Genomic DNA, 18423 nt, shown 5'->3' on the forward strand with positions numbered 1-18423 from the left:
GACTAGACTGTGCACATCTATTCTCATTTCTGATGAAGTCTCGACAGATCTTAACAAATCTGGATTTAAAATACTTTTACCTTTATCTAAACTTACAATATGCACTCCAATTCACTCCCCAAGCCACTTACCCTTCAAGTTGGTTAATTACAGATGTAACAGTTCTTTAGACATGATTAATATTGATGTGACACTTACATCCGGAAGACAGAAAATTGGTCAATAACTAATTCCAGCTTCATTTTTTAAAAAATCACACCAATCTCAAGATTTTTTCATTGTAGGTTAGCTTTACTAGGGGCGAAAAAACAAAGCATATACAATTATTGCACAGTGTAAAGTGGTACACATGTTCTGGTGAAGCATGGTGCCTCATTTAAGTGGAAAAGTAGAGTTTTGTACGCAGGAACTGGCAGCTTGCAATGTTTCATCATAGACTAGCTGCAGCTACAGAGGGAGAATGACATCTTGCAGACTTTCAACGAATGATGAAAAAGCATATTTGGATTATGTAGGAGACAGGATCCCATTTGATTATCTGTCGCTGATTGGGTGTGTAGAACTATCTTTCAAAGTAAAAAAATAATTTCTTGACATATTCAACATCACATGACCCCGTGGATTTTCTAATAACATTGGCTTAAAAAAAGTAAGAAAGTAGGTTTATCGCCAACATTAAAGTTTAATTAAAACATCTCAAAATTTATGAGAAGTCCCAGTTGCATAAAGGAAGACAATGTTGCAGTAGCTTCTTTTTTATTATTCATATGGGCCCACAATAAAGGCTAGTGCCTCTGTTGGTTCCAGATGAGATTTAATTTTGAGAAACATTTCACAGACCAATGTACCATTTTGATTACTACGAGTGTAAACTCAACAATATCAAACACAAAAAAGGCACAATTCATCCAAATTTTTCCAACAGTCACAGAACAGAATTTTCTCTCGTTTTTTTTAAAAAGTAGTTTTATAAATAGTTCACAAGAAAAATAAATACAGCGAAGAGTCGGGTAATTTAAAATAGTCATCTCTGTATAAATTTTATTTTCGCTTTTATTTCCATGCTCTTTGTTAACTAAATGAACACCAGTTAAACTTTGCTAGGCACATGGTGATAGAATTCCTCTGTACAACACCGCACTGCAAAGTCTGTTCAGCAGGTCTGTACGGAACAATCAAGACGCAGAATGTGTGAAAATTGTCCCTTTACATCACTTTTGTTTAAAATTATATATGCATGCCAGCAGCAACTACACAGTAGCTCAACTAGCCTAATGTTAAACTACAGTATATATAAAATACCAAAATCATAATTTAAGATCGATCTTAACAAACTACGCACAATCGGGGAAAAATAAAGCTTTAACATAAAACTGTCAGTCTAAGTTACGGTTCTTTAAACAAACCATTGTAGTCAAACTATTAATTCACTGCCTATTTCTACCCAAAAATTATTTAGTACAGGTGTAAAACTTAGCAAGGCATAAAATTAGTGACTGCTTCTCTCTGTACAACACAAATGTTACCTCCATGTTAAACACTAAGGACTAAGAAACTGCAAATATTTCAAGAGAACTTGCAGATCTACGATGCATAAATACTCCATGTCAAACATGTAAGTGAAAGATCTCCTTTCTACAACTTTTTTTTAACAAAAATTAATACAAAGCTATTGCACTGAATAAAGATTAGAAAAGGGCACTTAATAAAATTAAATATAATCATTCACTACTGATAGTGTCTACTTGAAATATTTTCTACTGCATTACAACCCAGGAGCAGTAAATAAATTCAGTACAGTACATGCAACACTTAACATAATATTTTTGGAAAACTTGCTTAAGATCATTTTCAACAAATTTATAAGAGGTTGAAGGCTTGGAATTTTAAACAGGTTTCAATGTAAATGACTAAAATAGCCATTTAATATTTTAGAAGTCACCGAGTCAACTGGTTCTACATTTATTAGGCAATAAAAACATCAACTGGTTGTACTTAAGTTTAGGAGATTGAATCCTTTTTCCTTTTTGAATTCCTGAAGCCATTGAAACTTGGCTAAATACATCCCTTGCTGAGAGTAACCCCAGTTAAGTCCCATTAGAAGTTAACACTAAAAAGGAATGTCCAGGTTGCCGAAACAATAGTTAAGATTACAATGATGACTGAACATAAAAAAATATTTAATTCACTAGAATGAATTCCCCTTTTTAGTGCTTATCCTGCACCCGCTCTGCTGGTCTCACCAAAGGATTCAAATGATGCAAATGGTTGAAGTAATGCAATTGCTCTACTACAGTTTACTTAGAGAGTCATTGCAGGATTGTTATTATTTCGGAGAGAGTGAAATCAAGCTGGTGAATTGGACATGGTGGGATTCTAAGATTCCAAAGAAAATAAGCAACCGTAAAAATAAATCTTGCAACTTTTGCAGTTTGCTCTATGCCCACTTTCCCAACAATCTGTTTCTGTGCTGTCAATTGTATGTAAATAAAATCAAATATCTGGAATGGGATAGTGGAATCTGAGGGAACGATTTAAACTAAAAGTAATGGCAATGTGGGATACACAAACAATTTTTAAAAAAGGATATACCCTAAATAGTCTTATGAATTATTATGCACTTCACAAATGTTTCACTCCAGCTGTGCAGAACGAAGCGGGAAGACATCACAATTCCCTGCGGTAACTCCCAGCTCTCGTAAGGGTGCCAGTAATCCTTGCCAGCCATCCCTGCTAGTTTATTGTACCACTTCCAGCATTTGTAGACAACGAGGAATTCCTTCCTTTCCACAGCCGTCGTATATCTCAACCTTTCGTTGCTTCCATTGCCCAGCTCACTGTGCTTCTGTCCGACCCTCGGAACAGCTGTACATCTTACCACATCTGAAAATCCGACACTAGTGGCCACTGGGTTTTAAGGATTTAAGAAAGAAACTGTAGTTTGTATCTGCCAAGGAACTTCGAATTTGTTGCTTTTATTTTATAATCCTTCATTAAACCCAAAATACTGGTTCAGCCAGACAGATCATACAACCTGCGGATTTTGAAGTTTTTAAACCTGCTTTATCAACAAAGAAATGTTGATTTGCTAATTGCTTCGCTTGGGGGATGCTTAGCAAATGTCATTATTTTTAAACCCATTTTTTATTTATTTTAAGCTTTTCACTTTAAAATTCTTTTTATGAACTAGTTATATTTCTGATTCAATATACCTTTCAAAATCATCTTCTGTCGTATTGACTCCCTTCATGGGGTAGATTTTGGGCTTCAGAACTGTAGCATTTAAGTTAAACACAAGGGTTTCACTGATAAACTTTCCATGATGGGGATGGGTTCCAAATACTTAGCCTGAAGAAGTATCAAAACGACAAGGCATTTCATTTCAATATTGTTGGGATTGGAGGTGGATACGGGCAGTGTACTTGCTGCATCTCTTCTCTAGATCAAGAAGCCAGAATGCTTCTTCGAATAATATCTGTCCCATACCTCCTGCTCACCATTGCACTGTTCGAATTTAGTCGTTGCGGCTTGCAATTGTCTGTTGACTCTGTCTCTGAGTCACTCATTTCAGCGTCGGGACTGTAGCCGTCGTTCTCATTGTCCGGCGATAACCTCACTTTTGCCCTCTCTTTGGACGAGACTCTCTGCGATCCCAGGTGCTGGTATTTTGTGGATTCTGAGTTCTGCCTGCAGGGCTGCGATCTTTCCTCATGCTGCTTCCTTTCTCCCTTCTTTGGGATTCTGAACCCGCCCCAGTTTTTTATTGGGCTTGTCGGTGTTGTAGGCACTTTGACTGCAGAGCGACCAGTAGGAACAGCCATTTGGTTGCAGGCTGTTTTGCCCAGGGTACCATTACATTTGGAGTGTGAGTGGCTGCCATCCCCAGACAACCTCCGAATGCTGACGGATGCCATTTTACAAATCGGGGCACACAAAGCCTGCTTGTTCTCAGACTGTCGCAGGGTTAATTCTGCAGGCACATTGGATTTGTCCCGCTTTGAACACACTCTTTCCCTCAATTCTGCTTTACTTCCTGTACTGCGTCCATTGCTGTCAGTTTTCCTCCTGTGATCAGGTGCAGTTAGACCATTATTCCTCTCACGGGAATTAGTACTCGACACGGCACGGACCTTACTGCATGGCGGAAGAATACTCTTGATGGTGCAGTCCTCCCTGACACCGTGCAGGCTCGCAATGGTTTTGCAGTCACTGGATCGGTTTGATTGTTTCAACAGACTCCGACTGGCAGAGTCAGGGCGGCTTTGCGTTCTGCCGCTCAGGTGTGAGCTCCTTTCGTGCCAGACCGCGTCTGTGTAGTGGTCGGAACGCTGGCCCGTCTCCAGTTCTCTGTTCGACTTCCACTGCAAACCACCTGTTTTGGAAGCCAGGTGAGATTGTGCCAGCCAACCAAGGAATAAGGTATCTTCCGATTGGAATGCTGAAGGCGCACCTACAAACAAAGCACACACACAATTCATCCGGTGACACATTCACAAAGGTCTGAATGTCACTTCACATTTATTAAAAACTGAGTTTAGACGGTATCTTTCACGTTCTTCTGGGCTGTGTGTAAGAGAAATCACGCAACTAACTAGCATCTGGGCAAGCTGAAGAAACAGGGAATGATATATGCCTCTGTCTGTATCACCAAAAAGAAGCCGGAAATTGCTATGTAATTCATAACTATTTCTCTTTAAAGTTTCTTGTGAAATATTTCCTAGTTTGCCCGAGTTGTTTGACTAGTTCTTCAATCTATTATTAAATTTAGAATTAGAGCCCAAATTGTGTCAGACAGTTAATAGAGATGGCACTGTACACTGCCTGTGAAAACAAAGTGCAGTTACAAAAGCAAGAAACAGATAATGAGGAGAATCTAAGTTTGCTTTTCGATAGTCTCTTTCCTCTGCAGTCACTCGAGTCATCCTGGCCAAAGGGATGAAAACGCAACCCTCGAACATTTCCAACATGCATCAATAGTTCACCTCCCGGGAGTTGTATTTGTGTGGGGCAGAAAGAGGCTATTCTAATCACTAGTTTCTCCTCCCTTTCCCTCCAGATACCCCTCCTCTCTCGACAACTGATGGGGATGAGACATCATGAAAATGATCTGGTCGCTATTACGTTCCTGTTTACAGAGGTCCTTGCACTAATTTTGCAGCTAAGTTTCTTGCCTTGTAACAGTGACTGCACTTCAAAAATATTGGATTGGCTGTAAGCGTGTGGGACATCCTATGGTTGTGTAAAGGCAAATAGATTCATGTGGTGCTCATAGGTTACCTGGCCAGCTTTGTGTGTCAATACTTCACAACATACACGTCAGGTATACGATCCTTCAGCTGATTTAAAAGAACTTGCATTCAGGGACTGAGGTGATCAGTATAGACACATTTAAGGGAATCATAGATAAGTGTATGAGGGAGAAAGCAATAAAAGATTTGTTGATAGATCGAGATGAGGTTAGGCGGGAAGAGGCTTGGGTGCAGCATAAACATTGACTGCACGAATGGCCTGTTTCTGTGCTGTAAAATTCAATGTAATTCCACTCAAGTTTTCTTTCGTTCCTTTCCTGTTAACCTTTCAAATTCTTTTTCATACCCGCTTCCTTAAAGACAGTTGTGCATTCTGCCTCCATTATTATTTTCAATGGTGATCTTAAATTCAGACTCTCCAGTTACCCAGTCACTCATTAATATTACTAGATTTTGGCCCATTTACATCAAAATTCTTCGCAAATCTGAACATGATAGCAGTGAAATGATACTGAGCTGCTGCTTTCACACCTAAGTAACTCTGTTTAAAAATAATCGAGTAAATCCAGGAATTCCGCACGAAACCATTACACATTCAAAGAGCAAAATCATAATTTAAAGAGACATTTTCATGCAAAATTTGAAAATACAACACTTTGGATCAAAGAGGCGTAAATCTTTCTCTGCAGACATATGCTGGCCCTGAAGGAATATCTCCATATCCTGGCGCTGACCAATTCCTGGCTCAAGGGTGATTCTCTATCATCCTGATGCCAAACCATTTGGCTTTATGTCAAACCAAACCCCCCCCCCCCCCCCCCCCCCCACCACCAAGCCATTGCAGATGTGACACTCCTACCAATATTCAAACTCAATCTTTACCATTATTCTTCACACTTTACCATCTCTCCTTTAAGATTCCCCATTTATTGCACCCTCTTTTCCACCAGTGGCCTTTCTCAGGAAACCCCCCCCCCCCCCCCCCCCCCCCCGGCCTCAGCCCTTGCTCTTTGTGATTCTTTATCTTTGGGGTTTTAACTTCACTTAAATGCAGCCTCCCCGGCCTGTAATGATGTACTGGCCTTGTTCGCCACTCTCAACCTCACCCTAAACATCTGCTCCCTTACCCACAATCTTGAAATTACACCTGGCTTCAAAACCACCTTCCCCAATCATTGAGGCATTCACTAACCACTGCCTTATCTCCACTCTCCTGCCCTACACGTTGCCAGCTGTTTCTGTTTTCAAAAATCCTTCCAACCATGCCTTGATTATCATTTAAGGCCTTTCAGTTTTCTTATGCTCTGTACCGACGGTTACCATACTCTCTTTGTTGTAAAATATTATGGAATGTCTTTCTGCATGTGATGAGGAGACATAGAGCGCAATCTAACCAGACTGCAATAGAGACCCGTGTCGAGCGCATTTAGCCGGCTGTTTCCCTGCGCTCGCAGCAGCAAGGAAGACCACGCTATCGAACGGGACTTTGTTGCAATCCGGGGCCTCAGCAGAGAGTGCCCCGCTGAGGCCGCACTTAGTCCCATTTTCTGCACTGAGGAGCTCCACTTGCCAGAACTCCTCATGGTGCCCGGATCTCCCACAGACCAGCCCCCCCCCCCCCCCCCCCCCCCCGCAAAGACACAACCCCAGATCCCTCAAAGCCCTAACGCACCCCATCTCACATGGGCAGGGCACCGCTGGGCCCTAATCCTGGCGTGGGCACAGGTTGGCACTGCCAAGCTGGCATTTTTTGTGTGTGCACAATTGGGCAGGGTTGCCCTGCGTGGGGGGTGGGGGGGCGGGGACCCTCCATATGCGTTCAGGCTGAAGGGGGGGGGGGCAGAATTGCGGATCGTTTCGGGGGCCTCGGAGACAGGACGCCATTTAGAAATTACATCTCTATCTCTGGCTACACTGGGGAGTTCCAGCGAGCGGAGGTCCTCTGTAAAAAACGGGGCTATGTTCAGCCTCGGCTGCCCGTTCCCCGCTGAGGCCCCTTTTATATAACGCAAGTCTTGTTGTATAGCCGTGTGTTTCTGGAAACATGCGGCCAAACGCACTCGCTATGCGACTTTGTCCCCAACTAGTTGAATCGCACCCATTGTGTGGGCTGGACCAGTGAGAAACCTCCCACGCCCTAAAAAAGTGAATTCAGCTCTGGATCTCACCCAAAACGCCAACGGGAAACACTCTGACAAACTCGCCCAAAATGACACTCTCACAAAATGACCAGCCGCAACCGCCCGGCGACTGGAGAATCTCGCCCGAGGTCAATGGAGGGAAAAGTAGAAGATTAAAAAGGATGTTGAATAAGGGACATCAGTTGGTCACGTGGATAGAAATCAATGGATTAATAAGAATATCAAATAGTTTCAACATCCTTGTTCTTCGTTTTGTTTGCTTTTCTGGAGGAGGGGGGACAAACTGCAATGAGACCTTTGACTTTGTATTCTTGTTTCAATACAGAGACTTGATGACAACCTATCTGGTTTTCAATTGGGTATTCAGATTTAAGGCAGATTGCCTGACAATCAGATCATTTAAAAAGTGGATAGTAAAAATTGAGGGCGGGATTCTCCGTCGCCAGGATGGCCAGAATGCATTCCCGATGGGACGGAGAGTCAGGATCGGTGGCAGGCGCAGACCAGAACGCCATGCTCTGACCCCTCGCTGGCACCAGCGGGAGTATGGAAATAAATTCAATTTGGCCCTATGACTCATTTGCATCTATTTACATAGTCTAGTGCCCTATGCTGTGCCCTCCCATGATTCTCTGGTACCCGCGGCCGGGAGTCATGTGGGCGCGGTTCACTTGTGATCTCTGCAATGGTGAACCTGACGGGGTGGACCTCACGGTGGGCCACCATGCCAGGTCCACGATAGTAAAGACCAAACAACCTCATTCCCACCCCCCGCAGCGCATATCAGCAGCAAACCTCCCGGCCCCGCACCACAGCAACCAACCCCCAAGTATAAGGGTGACCTGACCCCTCCCGGGACCCCTGTATTAAGTGGAACGCCCCACAGGGACCTCTGTAGTATGCCCCCCCCCCCCCCCCCCCCCCCCAGGGACCTCTGTAAATCGGGACCCTCGCAGGGATCCCTGAAATAGCAAGACCCCTCCACATAGACCCCCTGTATTAGGCTTTAGTGGGGGACCCCCCCACCCAAGGAACCCTACTTAAAGGAACCTCCTCCACACACACAGACCCCCCCCCCCTTCCCGCCCCAGAAAAGTTGCCCCAGCCTGGAAGTTAGAGAGCAGTCAGTCGGGGGCTGTGGATCACAAACTATTACTCAAAAGCCATCAATGGATTTCAGACAGTGGATCTGTGGGAACCAGAGGCAGGCACAGTTTCTCCCCTTCCGGGAATGAACACATGGAGCTGCAAGGTAAGTATTACAGCTATCAAGCTTCCTACAGCCCCTGTCTGGACTGCTCTCTAGATTCCAGACAGGGGTTCCTTTTCTTGGGGGGGGGGTTTGTGGAGGGGGTTCCTTTAGGCAGGGGTCCCCCAATTTCAGGGGTCCATGGTGGGGTCCCCCTGTTCAGGGTCCCCCATAACAGAGACTCCTTTAATGGGAGTCCCTCTACGGGGTCCCCCATTACAGAGGTCCGGGGAGGAGGGGAGGGGGGTCGCCCACTGTCCTTGGGGGTAGGAGGGCATCCAGGCAATCGGAGGGTGGAATTCAACCATGCGGGGGGCCAAGAGAGGGGGGGGGGGGGGTCAAGGCCGGTTTGCGGTATGGGCGGAGTGGGTCGGGGCCGATTTACAGTGTGGGGGGTGCAAGGGGAGGTGGCCGGACACGGGGCCTTGACAATGGGCCGCCCACTCAAGATGGCAGCCTGATAGCGGGATTCCCTGGGAATACCTCATATTCCACGTCGTGCAGAAATGTTTAGCTGTGGGGGTGAGATTAAGAGAGGACGTTAATTGGAATATTGAGTTTCAAAATGGCAGCACTTGGATTAAAGTGTTGCCAGCCGATTGGTGGTACAATCGGCCTACAGGCATGCGCTAATGCCCTCATCAAGATATCATCCAGCACAACTAACTCCAGGAGTGTGCTTGCGTGCGAAATGGCACCCATAATTCCAAAAACAAAACGGGCACTGCAGAGCTAAGTTTGCGACCAATAAATGGAAAAGGGCGCATTCTGTATTGGCCTGGTTGAACCTTGTTTGCGGGAACTGCTCAACACTGTGTACTTAAACTCTGCCTTCACCACAGCAGCAGATTCAATCCAACAGTGCTTCTGAACAAAGTTAAAAACAAAACCACGTTTAATGTTCTTGATAATGGAATTTAATTCCCTGAACTAAATGTACATATATTACACAGAAAGAATTTACAGTGCAGAAGGAGGCCATATCGAGTTTGCACCGGCTCTTGGAAAGAGCGCCCTACTTAAGCCCACACCTGCAGCCTATCCTCGTAACCCAGCAACCCCAGCTAACCTTTTATGGACACTAAGGGGAAATTTATCACGGCCAATCCACCGAACCTGCACATCTTTGGACTGTGGAAGGAAGCGGAGCACCCGGAGGAAACCCACGCAGACACGGGAAAATGTACAGACTCCGCACAGACAGTGACCCAAAGCCAGGAATCGAACCTGGGACCCTGGAGCTGTGAAGCAACTGTGCTAACCACTGTGCTACCCTTATATGTTATATGTACATACTGTTATTATTTCTAATTATACACACAGCTATAAAGATGTTTCGGACTCGAGAGCGCATACTGTTCTTGTGTCAGGAAATCCCACATGAAGAAAAACAATCAAACAAATGCACAATAAACGCACAGAGGGTAAATAGATCAGTGAAACTAGTCACTGACGCAGTGGTTGTCACTAATTAACATAACATGAAGAATTAAATGGAGCACATACACATGACACAAAAACAAGGGACAGGATCTGAACAGCAGGTGTCGGTGGAGCACATTACTGGCAGAATTTAATGCCCTACTCCTTGGGGAGGTATTCATTCAGGCGGGAGGGTACAGAATGGAATTCTGCCACCATCCCGTTTCCACCCTGATTAAGTCCATAGCAGGAAGGTCTGTGGACAGTTGCTGCCCCCTTAACAGCCTCATCCCGCCGCCACTGCTGGACTATCCATGAGGGAGGCAAGACAAGCAAATCCATCCGGGGATGCTAACGGGCTCCCAGAGGTGGTCCCTCATTCAAAAGTACTCAGTGCCTGATCGTGGAAACCAGCATTGGGAAGGGAGCTGAGTCATTCCCCCTGCTCTTGCCAATGCCATCACTCACCCCCATGCCTCCCTCGACTCCCTCCTCATGGATATTGGGCTGGATATTCCGGTCCCCCAGCCACGTGTTTCCCGACGGGGCGTCGTTCGCTGGCAACAGGATTCTCTACTCCCGCTGCTTGTCAATGGGATTTCCCATCGAAGCCATTCCAGGCCGCCGAGAAACCCTACGGGCGAGGGTGCGCTGCCAGCAGGACGAGAGAATCCCAATGGTCGGAGGATTCCGGCCATTGTTTCACAAACTTCAAAACCCTCAACAGCATCCTGAGCAGCTGCATCTAAGAACACACACAGACATATGCATATGGAGCAATGCACTACGTAAGAGCACAGTCTTTGGAACTCTCTTCCCCAGAGAGTAGTGGAGCCAAGGTCATTGCATATCTTTACGGCAGAGGTAGATAGTTTCTTGACTAACAAGGGAATCAGAAGTTTTCAGGGCGAAGCAGAATGTGGAGTTGAGGCCACAATCATGATCTTATTAAATGGAAGAGCAAGGTCAAGGGACCAAATGGCCTACCCTTGACCCTCGTTAGTATGTCACCTTAAAACGGTATAAAAAGGCCATGAAGATCAAAATGACAAAAGTAAATACGCTACTTTTTTTTCCCTCCATGGTTTCAGGGCAGTGCAACTGGAAGAAATTTTTGCAGTTGCAAATAGTACCCAATATATTTTTATGGAGCTGCAAGTCACCAAGTTGCTTCGCGAGAACTATGATGCTACTCCTCCCATTTATCGGGTGCCAATCGCGACTCTAGAACCAAATTCTTTGTTTTAGCTCCCAGAACTCTTATCTAATCAGTGTGTACTACCTTGCCTGCAGTGCAGAGTGTTTGTGCCAGGTTTGGGAAGCTGGAGGCCCACAGCTAAACACTTCCAAGCAAGACCACTTTCAATCTTTATTTTCTGTTTGTGTGAAAACACAAGTAAAATGTGGATCAGTAACCGTACTGGAGCGTCATCATCCTTGTTGGCAGGTGGTTTAATTTTAGATTTAATTATGTTCCTTAACTTGCCAGTTAGGATCCTGCAGGAAGTGGTCGTCAGTTTTGCAGTAATTGCCACAAAGTGGCTTCCGAGCTTTACAAAGTTCTACCAGTTGAGGGCAGCAGTTGTTGGTCTGGTTAAAAATGTTAGTGAAGACAGAAAGTAGTAAGAGGCGCATTTCATATTTATAATGAGCTGCTGGTATCGGTGTTTGAAATGGCACCGGGAAGCACGGGCTATATTTACAAACCCCGAGAAATGGCTTTGGAAGAGATGGCAGGAGAGGGAAGTTTAATATACTGGTCCGGCATGTTCTCCTTCTCCTTCAATCACTATGAAGCCGTTCACTGCGGTTGTAGAAAATGAAAACCGAAGGGTGAGGCAGTGCCAACCCCTCCACTCTCAAAAGTGAGATTCGCTTGCGCAGGTACGAAAAACTTAGAAAGGCTAAAAGTGGGACTGAGGCGTGTTTTTTATTTAACAGCCCCCCTCCCCCCCACCGGGCTAAAATTAGGTCACACATGAATTTAAATCAATGCCGACCACTCTTATGTCCTGAGGTTATCTTAAAGCAGGACACCTGAAACGTCTGGCAAACTCCGGTAGAAACCTCATAAATCTATGAAAATTAGTGTTATATTATGAAGTTAGGAACCCAAGGTTGTTTTGCAGCCTCCTGTCGGAACACCACCCGGACACCCTGCTCAGTAGAAGCAGTCAGGTACGTCGTGGAGACTCTCTGATCTCAGTGGGAAACAAAAAACATAAATTTTGTGGTGCTTCCCCCGGACCCCATTAAATGTAGTTCGGGCCACTGCTACCCGAAGCTCCCACCCAAACCGCCATCCTAAAGCACACCTGAACCTCTCCCCCAACCCTGAAAACATACCTGGCCTGCCAGCCAGCCAGGCCAACGTCAAGCCGTCCAATAGTGCGCCAGCCCAAAACCTATGGAGGTGCCTATGGCCACCCATTTGTGACCAAGTAGCTCCTCTACTCCACTGAAAACAGGTCAAGTCCCAAGCTGCACCCTCCCCCTCCCACCACCAAAGGTGGTCTACCTTAGTCCACCACCCAAGAGGTCGAATGTTATAACTCCCCCACCCCATTTAGTATTTTATGACCTATCTCAGCTTGTGTCTGGCTTGACAATACTCTACATATCATTACCCCACACCATTTAGTAGATACAGTCACCATCCAAAATTAACTACCGGATGACCCAACATTCTTAACTGGACCCTGATCGTACACACGTAAAACCTGTGGCACACAGTGTTGAACGCCACGACTGGAATGAAAAGACCAATAGCAGCATCCTGGTATCCTTGCTTCGTGCAACGTAGAGCCGACCGAAGAGCAATAACTGGTTTCCAGAACAAAGAGGAACAGCGGTAGGCAGGAATTGTGCTTTTCTTTTCTGAGGAGGCAAGTCACGCCAATTGTGCCTCTGCCGACTGGCTTATTGCCAGTCTATTAACCCTGAATGGTGGCACAGTGGTTAGCACTGCTGCCTCACAGCTCCACGGGTACACATCTGGCCTTGGGTGACTTACTCCCTGTGTCTGCGGGTGCTTCGTCCAGCAGCTCCAGCTTCCTCCCACAGTCCAAAGATGTGCAGTTGGGTGGGATGGCCATGCTAAATTGCCCCTGAGTGTCCAAAAGGTCAGATGGAGTTACTGGGTTACGGGGATAGGGTGGAGGCGTGGGCTTAAGTAGGGTGCACTTTCCGAGGGCAGTGCAGACTCGATGGGCCGAATGGCCTCCTTCTGCACTGTAAATTCTATGATTCTATGCGCACACCGTTTGGTCTTGAAAAACCATGGAACAATGGCAACATTATCTACTAGCTTCTCCATTCCTGCATTGGTTATTGAGCAAGCAAAACACCACAATTTGCACGGTATCACGCTACTGTCGTTGTTGACACATTTAAGGGTTCGGGGGTTTTTTGGGAGGAGTTGACAGGAGATAAAGGTGCGGGGGAAATGAATGATTCAACTGGGTTACTTCCTTGCACTTACCAGAAATGCGCTCTTCTTCGAGAAGGTTCATCTGATGGTGGAATATTTGCTCTTGGACTCGGCAGATTGACCTCTTAATCTTCTCTCTCCGTGTCACCATATAAGTAAGGTTTCGAACCTAGTGAGGAAATATCACAGCCTGTCACACCAGACTTTAGAAGCAGTTTAGCTTGCACACGAGCAATCACTCTACACCTCACAAGCACTCAAAGATACCAGAGCCTCAACATCTTACTGTAGATGCTGCTTGCCCGATACGGGAAAAAAAAGACAAAACTTACCTGCGTGACCTTCTTCAAAAAAAAAACAAAAGCAAAAAAGTCACCCATAACTTAGCACTAGATCTATCTAAAGTAAAAACAGAAATTGCTGGAATGCACAGCAGCTCAGTCAGCATCTGAAAGAGAAAGACAGGTTAACGTTTTGGCTTGATCACAACTGTTCCTCCTTTTTATTTCAGATTCCCAACATTCGCAGTTTCCTTTTAACTTTTAACAAATCTATCTGGGACTCACTATGGTCACAAAACGTTATCATAGAATTTACAGTGCAGAAGGAGGCCATTCGGCCCATCTAGTCTGCACCAGCTCTTGGAAAGAGCACCCTACCCAAGCCCACACCCTCCACCCTAGCCCCATAACCCAGTAACCCCACCCAACACTAAGGACAATTTATCATGGCCAATCCACCTAACCTGCACATCTTTGGACTGTGGGAGGAAACCGGAGCACCCGGAGGAAACCCACGCACACACGGGGAGAACGTGCATGCGCCCCCGACCACCGACCCCCACCAACGCCACCATCACCACCACCCCCCTCCCACCATCAGTCAGCTGACCTAATTTCAACAAGTACCTCGATTTTAAATGTTTGTAGGCAGTTTACCACTATTGCTCAATAGACTGTGGCAGCAAGCCAAGCTATTCTGTCAAAGCCTTAACTGCGCCCATCACCCTTCAGGTTTCAAACTTCAAAAAGCATCGAGAAAAAGGGCAAAACAGACGCAGTTAGTATGTGTTGGAACCAAAGTGAAGCAAACTTCCCTCAAAAAACAGTTGTGCTTGTTTACAGCAATTAACCGTTGCGGTCCTGAAGTCTTGGCTGAAGAATAATTTAGCGAGCATTGCACGCTGCATCGCTCCTGTCTTTATTCAACCTACCACAGGAGATCTGGCTAATTATCTGATGCAGTACCTCAGTCTCACTTTAAAAATAAAACTGAAGAAAGTGCATTTCATATAAATAGAACAGACCAGTAAGCATCTACTGGTACAATTACCTGAAACCCAGCCAATAATAGAAGCGATCGAGTGTTCAGGGTCAGAGTGGGGGAAACACAACTGCGCACAACTGCAGAGGATAGAGCCAGACAACTGCTCAATATCCCCAACCCTCCACCACCAGAACAAGACATACCTTCCTGACAGCAACATCACCTAGTATTACCTCAACACTGGAGTGTGTGCTATACCTGATCATAAGGAGCTATCCAGTCACACATCAAGTACAGACAACAGCCGGAGCATAGAAGAGAAGGCTGCATTAACAGACTACAGGCACTACTAGAGTACTGTAAGAGCTGTAGTGTAGAAGGTGGTGTCAAAGAGACTATTAGTAAAATCAGAAATCACACAACATGTACTATATAAAAGAATACACCCACTTTTATTAGATTTCATTACAGTACAATGTTATAAATACTGTACATTCAATACTGCACAGAAGTAAAAGCCAACAGGTTGAAAGGAAAGTGAAGCCATAAGGAAATAGTAGAGACACAACTGATCTCACGTACAGCTTAGAAAAGAATGTGGGGTAGTGCTTTGATTGGCAGATATCTACAGCTCGTTCCCCAAGTATCGGTGGGCAAACTGTTGCAACGGAGCATATCCCTCACACCCAGTACAGTCACAATCCCATGGTCACTACATTCACTGAGTAAGATTTTGCTGTGAAGTATTGCAGTTACAAAAGTTTCTTTGTACACTTCACTGTGGGATGGATGAGTTCAGATATCTAAAGGTCTGGTGCTTCCATTTTTAACTGCCTGCCGTTGAGAGACAAGGTTGAAATAATGAACTCTGTGCAATCGTCCCTGTAGATGGTGACTTTTAAACTTGCTTAAAAAATGGCCAATTTGAGGGGGGAAAAAATGAAATATTCACTTAGCAAAGCATTAACACAAATTAATACCATGGGCATTCATGAAAATTTATTACATTTCAATTCCAATATTCTAACTGAAAACGTCGCTACATTAAACTGTGTAATCCACCTAAATGGAATTAGATGTGAAATTCTACCTGGGTTTAAGATTTATTTTGATATGATTAAAATCAGCATTAAAAAACAATAACACACGAATTAAGTTAATACAATTGATATAAAGGAAACAATTCCGATATGGCAGGACAAATCATTATCTTCCAGAATTTGAGTATATATGTGTGTAACAGCCCACACTAGTGAGCACCTTATTGCAATTATACCTTAGTAATCAGTGGCAATTTCAGTCAGCTCACTGAGAAATAGTAAATTGTAACCTGGATCGATCGTACAGAGCACACAGGTGGGACAGTGAGAGCACAAGCGCAGGAAACAGGAGGACATGCAGTGAAAAGCGTGCAAGTTAAAAATCACGAGTAATAGAATGGGAATGATTAATCACCGAGTTTGTGCTCTACATAATGCACCGTATGTAGAATGTCACTCATCTGATGCAATATGATTCCCGAAAGCTCCAGTTTCATGCGATAGATACCACCCATCTATCCCAACTTCATCCCTATCCCTCCCCCTCACTTTCACTCGCCTCCCACAAGTTATATATATATACCTGCACGCTGGACAATTATTATCAGTTAAAAACGCAACTTAGCATCTTTTAAAAAAAGCATGAATGATACAAGATAGATAAGAGACAGCAAGGTCAGAGTCGTAATCTAATCCCACTCTCACATCATGTAAAACCCACTGATTGGATGGTGAATCTAATTTTTTTGTCATTTGTTCTTCACTGGTCATAATTCAATGTTTACGCCACGGGTTAAAAATAGCCCACTGCTAACTGTGGTGCAGCTATTTCTGGTTGCGTGGAAATACACACCTCGGCTGACTAATGTCAGCAACACTCACTCCTTGGATCATTTTAAAAAGCAGTAACTGAACGATGCCATGAGAACACATTCGCAAACATAGCCAGGGACAATAGTGGGGCCGTCAGCAATCATCTGCAAAAGATTGTAGAGGTACCCGCGATAAACATCTAGCTGTGTTAGGATGGCCTTAGTTACCAGAGAAATTACCGCTTTGACTACCCTTCATTGTGCTGGTCATTGCCCAGCTACAGCAAAAGTGTACACAATTAAAATGAAAGTGCTTCACAACATTGTGCTGCATGCAAAACAACTACTCTGAAAGCATTCAAATCTTTCCCGTGATGTACTGAGAAGGATATTTTGTTGACAGAACACCAAACATAAAATGGCATCAGTCGATTAAAAAAAAGTGTAGTGTAGTGGATGACTCTTGTGAAAACTCCCCACTCATCTCCCAAACTGTGAATGCCCCGAATGACTTCACTGAACATGCCCATGCAGGAACAAAGTCTCCCCTCATTCCACACAGGATTAGCAGCTGTACTGCTGGATTAGCAGATTAGTGCAACATACCTTCCAGCCACTAAACCCCCAATGAGGAAGTTGGCAGAACAAAACTAACAGATATAACAGACGGCTGCAGCCACCAGTAAACAAAAAAATATAGTTCATCGTCTATTGAAGGATATAGCGCACCTTCAGCTGATCATGTAAACCTAACCCACAAGAGCAAAACTGGTTATCCAAGACTGGAGAGTGCTTCAGGCCTTTATAGAGTATATAATAAACCACAATAAATGTGCATCTTGATAGCCCTGAGACAGACACATTAATAAATATATTTATAAAAAAATAGATGTCTATAAAGACATATATACAGATATATATGATACAAATAAAGATATGAAATATTTATACACATACATACACACAAAAATCTAAATAAATTCCAACACATATTGTAGAGGCGGCACAGTGGTGCAGTGATTAGCACTGCTGCCTCACAGCACCGAGGACACGGGTTCAATCCTGGCCCCGGGTCACTGTCGTGTAGAGTTTGCACATTCTCCCCGTGTCTATGTAAGTCTCACCCCCCCACAAGCCAAAGATATGCAGGGTAGGTGGACTGGCCACGCTAAATTGCCCCTTAATTGGAAAAAAAAATTTTTAAATAAATAAATTGAAGGGCTTCTTCAGGTTCAATTTTCTAGATATTTGAAATGGGAAAGTACCCTGAGGACTTAAAACTCGGACTTTTAAATTATTCCTATAGCCTTTTTTTTTTGCAGTTACAACTGTGACAAGTCCAAATATTTCCAGTTAGCCAGTCATTGATAACATATCCTCAACTTGTATAATCTCTCTGTCCCCATCCCCTCCTTCTGACGAGTAAACTACTAAAATTGAGTCGCCTGTGAAATTGTCAGTGTCAAATTAATCCCAGAGCTTCAGGTCAATGATTCTTTCTCCAACTTTCAGGTGGAAACTGGGAGGCCCAAGCTGGGCAATCCAGCGATGAACGATGCAAAATTGTATGAACCAAAATATTACTCACACGTTTGGTTTATTGGACTGAACATTAAAGAAAAAAAGAACCTAAACAAGTGCAGTGCCTTATTGCATCCCCAGGACATTCCTAAGTGCTTCACAACTAATTGGTTACTATTTAAGATGCAGTACAAGATAGGGAAAATTCTAGAAGTAGAGGTTAACCCCAATTATTGAGAATGAATTGGCTTCAATACGAGAGGATATAAGGAGAGATAAGCAAGCAGTGGAAA

The 18423-nt window shown here is 44.3% G+C and overlaps 1 protein-coding gene across 6 annotated transcripts in view; it reads right to left on the bottom strand.

Annotated features, from left to right (window-relative positions):
- Positions 1-270: 270 nt before the first annotated feature.
- Positions 271-18423, bottom strand: part of jade1 (jade family PHD finger 1) — a 156287-nt gene continuing 138134 nt past the window's right edge. For all 6 annotated transcript variants that reach the window (XM_038792525.1, XM_038792526.1, XM_038792529.1 and 3 more), the window contains 2 exons: positions 13543-13660; positions 271-4450 (listed from right to left, as the gene is read on the bottom strand). In XM_038792525.1, the coding sequence (XP_038648453.1) occupies positions 3444-4450; positions 13543-13660 (1125 nt within the window). In that variant the 3' untranslated portion in view covers positions 271-3443. The remainder of the gene's footprint in view (positions 4451-13542; positions 13661-18423) is intronic.

The sequence above is a fragment of the Scyliorhinus canicula genome, chromosome 3, assembly GCF_902713615.1.
Source record: "Scyliorhinus canicula chromosome 3, sScyCan1.1, whole genome shotgun sequence".
In the NCBI taxonomy this organism is placed as follows: domain Eukaryota; kingdom Metazoa; phylum Chordata; class Chondrichthyes; order Carcharhiniformes; family Scyliorhinidae; genus Scyliorhinus; species Scyliorhinus canicula.